The following is a 14,553-nucleotide window of genomic DNA, read 5'->3' as shown; positions in this document are numbered from 1 at the left end:
TCCCGGATTGGTCCTGAGTGTGTTCCTGCGTAAACTTGCTTACTTAAACTAGGAGGCATGCGCTTCTAAGGCCTGGCCATAAACAGGCTTAACTCCCTAATCAAGGCAAGTTGAAACCCTTAGGACTATTTCTCAACTTTCAAGACAAGTAAAGTATTAAACTTTTTGAGTTACTAGATCACTGAATGTGTTTGTAAAAACAATATTTAAGAAAGGCGGATTCAACTTCATCTATACTTCAGTTAAAATGTGGTGGTTTTAATCAGTATCATTATGCTATAATACATAAAGCATATGGAATTGCTTTGCAATCTACTGACAATTATTTTATAATAAACCTTCAGTAATATTTGCATAAATGATTGTAATAATCTTTTTTTGAACATTACTGGACATTACACTGAGACTTTAGATTGCTCTAGATGAACAGCAAAAACCACTGAACATTTCTTAAAAATAATATTTAACTTGACGTTCTACAGACTGGTTGAGATTACATTACAGATTTTAACTCATGAGTTCAGGTGAAGGTTATCAAAAGCTTTTCGAATTTCATCCTTATGTTAGACATCTGATTTCCTCAGTTAGGTTGGAGCATTAATGATCACACCCGGAGATCGAGTCCATTCTCATTAAAAATCATTTAATTTCCTAAAATGCCTGGAAAAGCTTTTTTAATTGAAGTTTTTGAAGAAACTAGGGCAGCTATACTTCTGATTTGATTGCCAAGATACTTTACATGCATGCTGATCTCCTAGCATTGCTGCAGTCTAAGAGCTGTATTACTTAGTTAATTAAACCGTCAAAAACCTGAAAATATTTCTCAGCAGTGAATGGTTGCCGGGTAACTGGGAGCGAGATTCAGTTTTAAGCTACGAATGTTTCACTTGTCAGTTTTCACTGGCCTTGCAATGTTGTACTTGAGGGCCGTGCTTCATCCAAGACGTCAGAGAACCCTTCCTGAAGTTCTGTGCAGGTTCTCCGAACCTCCTGCCGTAACTCCATTTTCAGCCATTATGTTGTTTCTCCAGGGGTTCCATCGATCTCCTGCCGAATTTAGGGCGAGAGATTGGGAGAACCCCCATGGAATTTGCAGGCCACTAAATTCTCAAGGTGCCATGAAGAAGATTAGAAGCTGTGAAAACAAATATGACAGTGTAGAGTACTGCTTTACCTTGGGTTTGTGCACTGGCGTTCTCTGCTCATTACTCCTCCTCCGCAGGTCCTTGAACAAGGTGACCACATAGACCAGTTTGACCAGCGACCATTTATAGGTTTGGGTCCCGAATCCCCATGTTTCACACACTGCCCACGACGGCACCACTGTATTACAAAAAAGAATTAAGAAAGTAGAAGAATTGAGAACAGGCTAAATAATTGCATGCTTAGAATATTAAGTGATAACTCTGTTTTGTCAATTAATGACTTAACTATTGGACAATGTTAATATTTATTATGACTAATGTTCCTAAGGGTCACAAATAAAATTAGTTGCAGGTAATTTCCAGGATTAGTCTCTTACCTAATAATTATTTAATGTACTATCAGATCACCTGCAATTTTCCTCATGGGGAGACAAAGGATATGGGCCTAGAAATTGTTTCGTGCTGCGCCCATTTTACAGATGTAAAACAGGCATTTAAGGGTCCAAAATGGTGGGTTGGAAGTGTGCCGCCTGCTGTAATGGTTAGGGTTCCTCTGTCTGCTTCCTGGGCTCGTGCCTTAAACCGGTGTTAGGCCCTTTGCAGATGCAAATAGAGAGCCTACCGCCCTCTCGAGGTCACCTTTGCAAAATTCGAAATTGCGCATGACTGCAGCATGTGCTGTGTATGCTGTAGTAAGTTTGCTCAGGTGCTTGGCAGCCAAACCAGCAGTCCTTAAACAGGCTGGTGAAGGGTAAGTTCGAACTTTTTTTTTTTACTTGCCTTATTGTAGATCCAGGAGGAACAGAAGCCCCTCCCCCCACCAATCACCACCCCAATTATCTCCCCCTCCCCCGGACTCTTAAGGACCTTGACTGGCATCTAAGCAGGCCGATCTTGGTATGCTTGCGGGACCAGCGAGCTGCCTCTGGGACAGTGACTGGCGCCTACAGCCGGTAATAAGAAATCAGGTCGGCAGACCTATTTGCCGTGGTCCTGTCATTGGCCTCATTAGTTGCGTGTAGCGAGTGGCGCACCAGGATTATGTCCCAATTTGGGCACGATCCAATTTCTAGGCCATGCTGTTGTATAACTATCAGGGTGTTATCAACAAAGTTTGAGTGGGATATCCACCTCATCCCCTCCATCTCATCCACTATCATCTTCTCTCACTTTTTCACCATCCATGCTTTACCCTTATTCCTGTCTGCAAGATGCTACAATTCCCCAATCTCTTGCATCATTGCACCTTCTCCAACTCTGTGGCTGAACACCTTTTGTCCTTCATGACTCATATATTTGACCCTCTCTGATTAAACCCTATCCCACCCTGTGGATGGCTGCCCCCTCCATGGTCTCTCTTTTTCACCCTGCTCTCTCCCTCTTGTGGTTGAATGCCTCTCACTCACTCTCGGTCTGATTTCCTTATGCTCTCTTTCTGTTTCAGCCCTTTATCTTCCATTCACCCCCAGGTTGTCCCTAAAGTTGTCTACCCTGTCCGTATGATGCTTCTTTCCTCCAATTCTAGCTGATATCCCCATCTCCTGCTCTCTGGATGATTCCCCACTCCTCCCTCTGGCTTACTCCTCTATCCCTTATTCACTTAATGGCCCTCCTTTCTGCCCTCCCTACTTTACCTCCTATTTTCTCCCTCTGGCTGACCCTCTATTTCCCTCACATTGACCCTAAATGCCTTAATTTGAAGTGTTACATTCTATTTACAAATTATAGCATAATAAATAGAACATGATGCTTTGAAGAATAATTTTTTTTTAGTTTTTTTTTGGGAGTGGGATGACCAGAGGCTAAAAGCAGGGGAGCTCCAGGCTGGCTGGTTTCATCAGTGAAGAAATGGGCAGCGAGATGGTGATGGCTCAAAGTGTTAAATTTTTTAGGACTGGGGTAGGTTGAACGGGACTTGTGTAAACATTAGATGAGAACAGGATCAGGCTCAACTGTGATGCCCCCAAGGTAGAATTGCCTATTTTCATTGTCAGTGCTCACGAGTAACACTACTTAGGCGACGCAACCAAAAACAACGAACATCTGTGGAACCACACCCAAACAAGGAGGTAATTCCTTCTGAAGAGATGGTGAACGGAAGAAATTTGGTGAAGAAAAACAATTACGTTTGAAGCAGTTTTGATGCGAGCGTGATGGTGTAGATGGGAGGGAAGCAGACTCATGTTGCGCAATAGGGAGAGAGAGTATCACTGGACTGCTTTTGCTTCCCTGTCAGTGTTGGCGGATACCTCGGAGTAGGCTATTTTTACCAGCTCCCTGTCATGGAATGAGCCTAAAATGAAATACCTTAACAATAATACTGAAATAAAATACTGTAATGTGACAGGGCCTTAAAATAAACCCACAACTATATCACTTATGGCAAGCTTTCAAAAGTCTGAATAGTGGACCCCTTATTAATATCCGAATACCCATAATTTTAAAATGATTATATACTTCCAATTTTATTACTAAGATTTAGTTGCGTCCCCAGTCTCAAAGGACAATGACAAATCTGTTTGATATCATTCGTCCGTCAATGTCACACTTTGAGCTTTCTCCCAATAATTGTATTCACAGCAAAAGGGCAGTTCTCATGTGCAGATTGAAAGCTGGATCTTTACACATGCTGTGCCTGTGTGCCTGAAATAGCATGCTTAGAATTAAATATAAGACCATAATTGTTATACTGGCCATTGGGGATCATATAGAATACCCACCATGTCCCCCTCTTTCAAAAAATGGAATATATCACACCATCAAACCAATGCGCAAAGGATACATCTAATAGTCAGATTTATTTACATGTTGAATAATACATAGACGTAGCAAGACACCATGATACTGCAAACAAAATACTTGAAAACAATAAAATCGAATCAGACCACAAGAGTTAAATTATCTTTCTTCAGGATAAATTTCTTGCGTAGTTTGCTAAGTGACAGGACTTTTGAATGAAATGGCCTTTCACAGACATTCACAATATGATGTTGTATGTGGATGGTGAGCAGAACTTTCAACTTTGGAGGGGATGTGGAACATGAAAATCGGGTGGGGTGTTTAACGGGTGGCTAATCCGATCATCGCCCGGTTTATGCCCCCGCCGTAGTTGGAAGTTCTGGCGGGTGTGAATTTCTAGCACCTCCAGGGTTTGGATCTCTGAACTGAAGGAACCTCCGCAGTGATTTATGTCATGAGGATTTTTTTCATGCTCAACATTTTTTTCTTGAAGTCAACAATCAAATTGGTAGTACAACAGATTCCACATCCTGCGAGGTGAGGTGTTATTTTCAGTGTATTACTCCATCTCCCTCCAAATATTTCCATTAAAAGTTTAGCAATCAGAGGGATTAAATTTGTCTGTTCATCTGCATATGTTAACATTTCAAATCATCTGTCCTGTCAAAACAACTTTTTTTAGACTCTATTAATTTCTGAACAAATACAAACAAACAATAGATTGATTGGTCTGGCCAGTTGCATGAATCAATCATTATTGCCACAGAAAGAATGTGTTACAGATGCAACTGGCTGAAGCCGCTTTTAAATCATATTAAACTTATCTATCTAAAGTCAATACAATATCAAATATAGAAATCTCCCTATTTTGTCACAATCACTTCATATGTATAAAGGGAGGAGAGGATGTAACATAATGTTAGTTATCAAATGTAACATTGGAATTTTCAAAGAAGTCTCCTGTTAGTTTGGGAAATGCCTTTCAAGTATACAGAATAATGAGGTGAAACAATGCACTGTCTGGTACTGTAAGCTCCTGCCGCAGTTTTGTTAGGACAGCAGCATGGATACACACAAGGAGTTCACACACCTATATACTATAATACTTAAGTTTGCTATCTATGTCATGCACAGCTTAGTTGGACATCATCATTTTCTCATGTCTTGAGGTGGCACCTTGGTAAGATTTTCCCATTATTAAACCACCTGTCGCATAGTCATACCTGCAGCTTCATGTTTCTACCACTAGATGGAGCTTCACAATCTCCAGTTCCCCAGCTTTCTGGAAATTTTCAGAAGCTGCCTCCACCATCATGCTTTTGCTTTAGGTAAGTTCTTAAGCTAATTATTGGCTTAATTTTTTTTTCACTCTTTAATTTTCTTCTATTTTCTCTTCATTTTCAGGCTCTTGCCATCTTTGGCCTTCTGCCTTTCCTCTTCCCTGTAAAATTTAAATTCATCCTACTCGGTCCCAGATATGGGACTTTGCCTTTGCTCTTGGGGCCTTCAGGCACCATCTCTCTTCCAGTTGGTAACCCGAAATGACTGTCATTTTTAAATTCATATATTTCTTTATTTTTGGCAAATAAAATATACACATTGTCGCCCTGCAACCTCCTTTTTGAAAAAAAACATTCCCTTCTAAGGCCACTTAACCACACCACTCGTCCTGCTGGAAATCAACCTCGCCCAAAGAGTGATCCACTCTCGCCACACTAACTTTCATGACCACAGTACTGGCTCTCAAGATCTTGGTCATCTCCGAAGCCATCCAGTTCAGATCCTACCAGAAACCTTGCTTCGATTGGAGGAGGGGACCAAGTGTAACATATCAAAGTTTGCAGATGATACAAAGATGGGAGGGAAAGTGGAGAGTGAGGAGGACATAAAAAACCTACAGGGGGATATAGACAGGCTGGGTGAGTGGGCGGAGATTTGGCAGATGCAATACAATATTGGAAAATATGAGGTTATGCACTTTGGCAGGAAAAATCAGAGAGTAATTTATTATCTTAATGGCGTGAAACTGGAAAGTACTGCAGTACGAAGGGATCTGGGGGTCTTAGTGCAAGAAAATCAAAAAGTTAGTATGCAGGTGCAGCAGGTGATCAAGAAGGCCAACGGAATGTTGGCTTTTATTGCTAGGGGGATAGAATATAAAAACAGGGAGGTATTGCTGCAGTTATATAAGGTATTGGTGAGACCGCACCTGGAATACTGCATACAGTTTTGGTCTCCATACATAAGAAAAGACATACTTGCTCTCGAGGCAGTACAAAGAAGGTTCACTCGGTTAATCCCGGGGATGAGGGGGCGGACATATGAGGAGAGGTTGAGTAAATTGGGACTCTACTCATTGGAGTTCAGAAGAATGAGAGGCGATCTTATTGAAACATATAAGATGTGAAGGGGCTTGATCGGGTGGATGCGGTAAGGATGTTCCCAAGGATGGGTGAAACTAGAACTAGGGGGCATAATCTTAGAATAAGGGGCTGCTCTTTCAAAACTGAGATGAGGAGAAACTTCTTCACTCAGAGGGTAGTTGGTCTGTGGAATTTGCTGCCCCAGGAAGCTGTGGAAGCTACATCATTATATAAATTTAAAATAGAAATAGACAGTTTCCTCGAAGTAAAGGGAATTAGGGGTTACGGGGAGCGGGCAGGAAATTGGACATGAATTTAGATTTGAGGTTAGGATCAGATCAGCCATGATCTTGTTGAATGGCGGAGCAGGCTCGAGGGGCCGATTGGCCTACTCCTGCTCCTATTTCTTATGTTCTTATGTTCTTAACCTCTGATTCCATCTCCCTTCTCAACTCCTTGTCCAGTCTCAACCAGACGGTGTACAACCTCACTCTATTCTGCTTCGGCCAAGTCCACCTGCTCTATGTCCCATCTTCTGCTTTTGTTGACATGTGACCTACTGTGCGTGACCTCCTTCCTCTGCTCCGCCAATGGTGGTCAAAGCTTTCAGGCTTTACATCCCCACATGGCAGAATTCTGTTCTTAAACTGCTCCACCTTGCTTCATTTTTCCTCCATCTTTAAAGCCTCTTTAAAACCTAACTCTTCAACCTCACTTTCGGCAATCTCCCATAATCCTAACCCAAACCCAGTTACTGCCTGGTGTTTGCCCCCCCCCTTGTGATGTGTTTGGGATGTTTACGTGAAAGGATATTTATGTTGGGACACTATGTTAAAGGTTTTGTTGTTGTTTTAATATATTATACTTTATTTTTATTAAGTTTTGTTTCTCAAAGAAATCGTTTATCATTTCATGATGCCGGATTTCCAGAAAAAGCTGTTTCCCCTCACTTGGAAGCTCTAATAGAAAATGAGTAATCTCGGAAATGCAAGTGGAAGGCTGGGAAACCACAAGCCTACTTCAGGCTGGAATAAAAATGGAAGCCAAAACTAACATTTATTTCTTCTCTGGCCCACCTACCACACACACGACAACAACACAAAAAGATATCATCACTGCTATTACCATTTCTTCACTATTTTTATGTTTAGCAAGAGGAAAACAAGTTTTAAAAAAACCATCAGGATCAGAATTTCAGAACTCTCTAACAGATCCTTTATGCTACGGTCCACAGTCTCATACATCATCTGTGTTAACATCAGTTCACACTGCCTTTTATTGAAAGCTGAGTTGTGAAATTTCCAATCTGATGCAATGTATCAGATCACATGATAGTACAGAATAATGCAACATTGTTTTGTTTTCTTTTTGATTAAAACAAATATAGACAAGAAAAACTATCAAGAAGAATTGCACAGAGGATACCTCAGGCTTGCCAGCATTTATACTGAATGTTTAGAATAATATGAAAACTTTGTCTGGCTGAAGAGAGAAGTGCATATTTTGAAACTGATATTCATAAGTTCATGCTGTCTACACAGGCTTTAGAATAATATTAATCACTTTCAATTCTATGGGAAGTGCCAAGTATGAACAGATGTGGGAGCTGATTTTCACCTTCAAGTGTAAGTCAGTTCTAATATGATGAGCTTCACCTGAATCTCAAATCCAAATGGTGTTCAATTTTCTGGTCTAAGCTTGTTTGTATCATTGCTCACAACTCCAGGCACAAAAATCAGATGGAGGTAGGGATGGCACCACTGATTGAAGAAGATTGCAAGCAAGTCAATTTAAAGGGATGGGGACGATTAAAGAGCAGTGTCACAAAGAATGGGACAACAATTCAGAAAGCTTCTGTAGGGCATTAAAAGTCAACTTAACCTATCAGCAGCCTTTGCTAAGGCTGAAGGGGCAGGAGATTAAGAAGTGTCAGGTGGACAAGAAGGGAAAGGGAGTCCTAGGCATTAATCTGCAGACAAGTGCAGGCCAGCACCCGGCTTCCTCATTGGTGACTATTGAAGCTGAAGTGGTGCTGCAAAATGTTGCCCTCTATGCCACCTCACAGCACCATTCCAGAGGTCAGCACTCCAGCATGCCTTCAAGAAGCCGAAAGAGTGCTTGCCCCACCTTCGATCGCGACGTTGATCCCTCCCCCCGATTGTCGCCACCATCCGCCTTCCAGATCGCATCCTCCCAGTACCCCCCTCTCCCGGTCGCCCCCAATCCCCACCTGTCTCCTTTAAACACTTGCCTGAGGGCCGCTGCTGGCGACGCGGCAACCCGATCTTCGAGGCCTCTTCTCCGGCGAGCTGCCTAGGGACGCCTATAAGGTGTCCGCACCTCGCCAATTCGAAGATAATGAGACCCGAGGCTTATCCATTCAGGCGGAGGAATAGTTCCCTGGGCCCCCGCCTGCCCGTTTTAGGAGGCAAACAAATTTCTCCCCCTGTATATCTTCCAGTCAGGGTTTCACTGGGCTTGCTGGGGACTCAGTGTCCAGCATGGCTGTGCTGGAAAATGGTGCAATGACCTTCCTAGCCCCCTTTTTCATGAACAAATACTGCGGCCATCTGTTTCAGATGGATGTTCATACACCCACCCCTGACTGGAAGATTTAGCGGGGCACCAAAGCAGCAGGAATCTGGTGGCATTGATTTCTGACAGGTTTACCAACCTTTACTGCTCCGTTAGTGCCCCACACGCATGTGACTAAAATTGACATTAAAAAACACATAGAATGGAACAGAAGCAGAAGTAGGTACAAAATTTTCATTTGATTGAATATCAGAATATTTTATAGAGCTGATTTCAGAAAATCAAACTGAATGGGGCGATAACCATAAATAAAAAGTACTTGTAGTATTTGTAGGAGTAAAATACCTCCAAGTAAATCTGGGACTACAGACATACGTCATATTTTGATAAGCAGCCAACAAGTACTTGGCTCTACAAAGTGCTTAAAATTTAAACCTGGCATAGATGGTTTACTAATTATACATCCATTTAGCTCATTTGTCTTTTATTTCATGCCAAGAAAAATCACTGCAGCTTTTGCATACAATTAACCTGTCACTTAAAAATTATAATCATGTTGCTCTTTGCTAGAATTCTTATAAATAGTGCAAATACAGCAACACCCACTTTGATGCTTTGGCAACCTACCATTTTTGAGCATGACACCCATTCTTAAACAGTCTCTCGGGAGAACCTTGATAAATGTACTAAAATACATTAACAATTCCTGTTCTTTAAAAAAAAAGATTTATTTCCAGATTGATTAATTAAAGTTTTGATACATCTTAAAAAAGTCTCTAGTTAAATAGATTTGGGTTGTACTCATAAGTCATCGGTGATATCCGCTAAGGATACCTCCTATCAGATTCATCCACCTCTTCTAACTTTGGGCCAAATGGTATGATATTGAAAAACTAGAACAAGAACGACACTTTAATTATCTACAAAGAGACAATTACAGCATGCTGACATTGATTCAGGAAGATGACGCCAGCAACTACCGGATCAATATGTAATTACCACCTAATTCCACGAAAGGCCCGGAAGCTGTGGGTCAGGGTTCATATTTTTAAAACCAAATACGTCCTCTGTGACAAACAGAGCAGCTGTCCAGTACTGTAGAAGCTGGTGGCTCTACATTGCTAATATCTTGATTACATAAACTTTGAAGTTTATTTGTGTCCATTAATAAAAACCTCATATCAGACTGTAATTGCACAATTCAAGGATGTATAAAATAGATAAAAATCCAGTCATAAACAGAAGTTAGCTTTAAACAAGTTAACAGCATCAGTTGTTAGAGATTTTTTGACTTTTTAAAACTCACTTTTTATTGTTAAGCAGACACACATAATTAACAGGGGTAAAATTCAACTTTAGCAGGGGCACTAAACAGGCAGCAGCCAGTTGGTCGCCTGTTATACATTGAGGTGTATAATGGGTGGCCAATCTGCTACCACCTGTTTTATGCCCCCACCTAAGTTGACTTTTACCCCCAACAGTTTTGTAGAGAACTATAAGGAGTGTAAACAAAAAAGCCATAGGTGAATTCATCCTTATCTTTAAATAAGTTTTAGCTTGTGCTGCAGGGTTTCCCCCGTCCCCTTAATTACACCCATGACGCTAGATGCTAAATTTTGCAAGGTCCTGCTGCAAGTGTAGAGCCCTATTCCATAGAGGTGCAGATCAGAGAATCTGGCATGCTGATCTCCAGACTGAATTCTCCAATCCCCACCCCAGTTCATTGAGGCTCTGTGCCAGGAACCTTGCATGATGAAATTTATCCTTACGTATGTTTGACTCTTATTCTATATTCATACCACAGCTACTGATCTCAGTATGATAGAAATATGGGTTCCAAAACGTGCTCCTACCAGTTTACAATATCTAGCTGGGACTGTTATTTTCTGCCCAGTAGAGAGCTGTGCACATGTCGGATCACATCAACACCAATTTATTGTCATTGAGATAAAACTCTCTTTATATATTCAACTCATTGAGGAAATGTTCTGTGAAAGAAAAAAATCCATAATCTACTAGTTTTGTTTTTAGAATAAATATCCCACAAATCAGATTCAATGGCACCAGTTTACTGCAAGGTTCAGTCTTCAAATTCATTAAAACATAAAAACTCATGACCATTTAAAACAACTGCAGGAAACAGAGAAAATGTGAACTGATTTTATCTGTACTGTAAAATAATGCAGTTTGTTTCAAACTAACTCTGATTAACCTGTATGGGTGTTAATATATTTCCTTCTCATGTGACAGAGCTTTGTATTGCTTGCCCCATGTTAAATTCATCCAGAAAGGTAGGTTGAATTCTATAGCCAAGTGTTTTTCATATTGCTGAGTATAAAAATTCTTCCTGATTTCCAAAAACAAAACTATTTTAGTTAATTTTATACCTACAAAAATGCAAACAAAAACAATGATCCAACAGGTTTCATGTAAACCACGTAATAAGTTCATGAACAATTCATGAAAAAGATACATCTCACAAATTAGCTATAAACTGAAGACACCAAAGGGTTACCTTACCCTGTCAAGCCCACAAACAGTGCCCTCAGCAGCTGGCATGAATTTTGTTTCACATCTTCGGCCAACTCGATGACACCATAGTGCTTTACAAATGTCCTAAGGGATAGAAACTCAATTCAATGACAAGGTTTTGTGTGAGTAGAGAACAATCGCTGCTAATGAATTATTGCTTTAAACTTGCTGTCAAGGAGTAACAAATAATTTTTGGTATCAACATAGCCAAAGAGCATAAATATATTTAGGAACAGGAAAAGACCATTAGACCCAATTAAGCCCATGCTTTTTTGCTGGATCAATCCCACCATCCTGCCTTGTCACCATATCCCTCAACCTCTTCTCTCTGAAGAAATGCATCCAATTGTCTATAAAATCCATGTATACAATCTCCAAATTAACTTCTGAGACAATATTAAAAGATGTCAGCCTAGACTTTCTGCTACTGCATAGCTTAGACCAAATGGCTATTGTTTGGTTGTAGACAGACTCAAATGGAAGTACAATGTTTGCATACAAATTTTCACGGTCTGCTCATTGGGATAGCTGCAGGTGCAGGATGGATGTTGGGAGCACACTTGTGGTGAGAAAGAAAAATGGTAAGTGAAATTTAAAGGAATTAAAAGTGCAGTCACAATAATAGGATACAAATTCTGAAACCTTGCGCAAAGCCCGAGGAGGCATTTTGACCCATTATTGGCCTTTGCCAAGGTTGGGAAGGTTAGGGAATAGGAGACAATGAAAATAAATTATTGACCTGGTTAGGAAATTGGCTGAGTGGCAGGAGACAGGAAGTAGGGGTAATGGGCAGGTACTCAAATTGGTAGGATGTGACTATTGGTGTCCCACAGGGATCTGTTTTGGGGCCTCAACTATTCACTGTATTTATTAACAACTTAGATGACAGGATAGAGAGCTACATATCCAAGTTTGCGGATGACACAAAGATAGGCAGCATTGTAGATGGAAGCATAAAATTACAGAGAGATATTGATAGATTAATTGAATGGGCAAAACTGTGGCAAATGGATTTCAATGTAGGCAATTGTGAGGTCATCTACTTTGGACCTAAAATGGATAGATCAGAGTACTTTCTAAATGGTGAAAAGCTCGAAACAGTGGAGGTCCAAAGAGACTTAGGGGTCCATGTACATAGATCATTAAAATGTCATGGACGGGTACAGAAAATAAACAAAAAGGCTAATGGAATGCTGGCCTTTATATCTAGAGGACTAGAATACAAGGGAGTAGAAGTTATGCAACAGCTATACAAAGCCCTGGTTAGACCACACCTGGAGTACTGTGTTCGGTCCTGGGCACCGGACCTTAGGAATGATATATTGGCCTTGGGGGGAGTGCAGCATAGATTTACTAGAATGATATCTGGACTCCAAAGGTTAAATTACGAGGAAAGAGTACACAAACTAGGGTTGTATTCCCTGGAATTTAGAAGATTAAGGAGTGATTTGATCGAAGTTTTCAAGATATTAAGGGGAACTGATAGGGTAGATAGAGAGAAACTATTTCCGCTAGTTAGTGAGTCTAGGACTAGGGGACATAGCCTAAAAATTAGAGCCACGACTTTCAGCAATGAAGTTAGGAACACTTCACCATGCAAAGGGTGGTAGAAGTTTGGAACTCTCTTCCGCAAACGGCAGTTGATGCTAGCTCAATTGTTAATTTTAAATCTGAGATTGATAGATTTTTGTTAACCAGAGGTATTAAGGGATATGGGGCTAAAGCAGGTATATGGAGTTAGGTCACAGATCAACCATGATCTCATTGAATGGAAGAACAGGCTCCAGGGGCTAAATGGCCTACTCTTGTTCCTATGAAATCCAATGAGCAGGCATGAGTCTGCAGGAAAGTGAGAAGAGCAGCCCAACCCCAACTCTCCCCACCAGTTTGATGGCTGCTGTAGCTAAGCTAGTGATGCAGCAGGTGGTCCCCTGAACCACTTTATGGCATAATTCTGATAGATGAGAATTGCTGGAGCCAAATTTCAGGCCACAGCTGACTGTTAATGTCACTGGATGTGCCAACTCTATACTGCATGGTCACCGCAGGTGTCCTTGCAGCAGATGGCATGGATCTGCACCTGGATGTCTGCTGACCCAGATCTTCTGAAGACAGCTTCCCACAGTCATTGCCAGGTAGGTGTTCCAGGACCTGCCGCTTTGGTTGGTGGCACCTTGGCAAGTGCACCCATTTAGGGTACAATGGCTGTTGATCACCTGTGGCATGCCTTCTTTCATGGAGTGCCACCGAAAACATTAAATATCTTGATTGGGATGCTTCTGAGAAAGTAGCCAAAAGTACAGTTGGTGAAGCATTCACAGATCTTGGTGGTGCCATCAGGTCTGCTGTTCCAGCTTAATTTGGAATAGACCCTGGCATTCGCTAATCACCTGCATCTCTGTCTGCAGATGCTAGTGTGCAGGTACGAGCAGATGGGCACAGAGCATCACTGATGCAGCCTAAACAGCCTGGTATCACTTTTTTGGCCCTCTTCTTCCAAACATGTCAGATAGGGGGATTCCCATTAGGAAACTTATTGACACTATAGGGTTAATTTTGCACCGTCCATTCCATGTCAGAGCCTTGCTGGACAGGAACCTGGATTAGAATGGTATGGGGCAACAAATAATTAATTTACATTAATTGATACAAAGGCTTAAGGGAACCAAAGTACAAGCAAGAATAATCGAACACAATGAAGAAAAATAGCTACTAAATGGCAGAAATACATTTACCTTAACATGCTGTATCCTTTCCATAATATTCCATATACTTACCACTACCTAGCAAACCTGAATGCCCACTTCACATAGACGTGATTTTATGTCTGACATTCTGCACACCAGAATGGAACAGAGAAGGCTAGGAGATTTAACGAGGACTTTTAAGTTCTGATAGTTTTTGACAGAGTGAATGGGGATTATTTCCACTGGTTCGTGAGTCACATTAATCTTCGAAGTATGTTGACTTGGGGATTCAGGAATGGTACGGTAGGGCTGTAACGTAACATGACTGGAGCCCTACTGTACTTAATGAGTCATATAATGTGACCTCACACTACCACCTCTAGGTGGAATACCAATGGATGTTGCAGTCTCTCATCATTTTTAATATAGAATAGATAGGGATGCTGTGACATGAAACATATGATGTGTTATCAAAGCCATTGATTTACAGTAACTGAATAACATTTTCTATCACAGGGTATTCTGCTATTTTTACCAGTGTTTTTGGGATCA

At 41.1% G+C, this 14,553-nt stretch overlaps 1 protein-coding gene across 1 annotated transcript in view; it reads right to left on the bottom strand.

Moving 5' to 3' along the window:
* Nucleotides 1-14,553, bottom strand: part of LOC137333636 (A disintegrin and metalloproteinase with thrombospondin motifs 16) — a 208,233-nt gene that overhangs the window by 85,237 nt on the left and 108,443 nt on the right. The window contains exons 11-12 of the mRNA XM_067997884.1: nt 11,303-11,398; nt 1,175-1,323 (exon numbers count right to left, since the gene is read on the bottom strand). Coding sequence (XP_067853985.1) covers nt 1,175-1,323; nt 11,303-11,398 — 245 coding nt within the window. The remainder of the gene's footprint in view (nt 1-1,174; nt 1,324-11,302; nt 11,399-14,553) is intronic.

This window comes from Heptranchias perlo, chromosome 2 (assembly GCF_035084215.1).
Source record: "Heptranchias perlo isolate sHepPer1 chromosome 2, sHepPer1.hap1, whole genome shotgun sequence".
In the NCBI taxonomy this organism is placed as follows: domain Eukaryota; kingdom Metazoa; phylum Chordata; class Chondrichthyes; order Hexanchiformes; family Hexanchidae; genus Heptranchias; species Heptranchias perlo.
The sequence above is the reverse complement of the archived record's forward strand: the minus strand, read 5'-3'. Positions and strand labels throughout refer to the sequence as shown.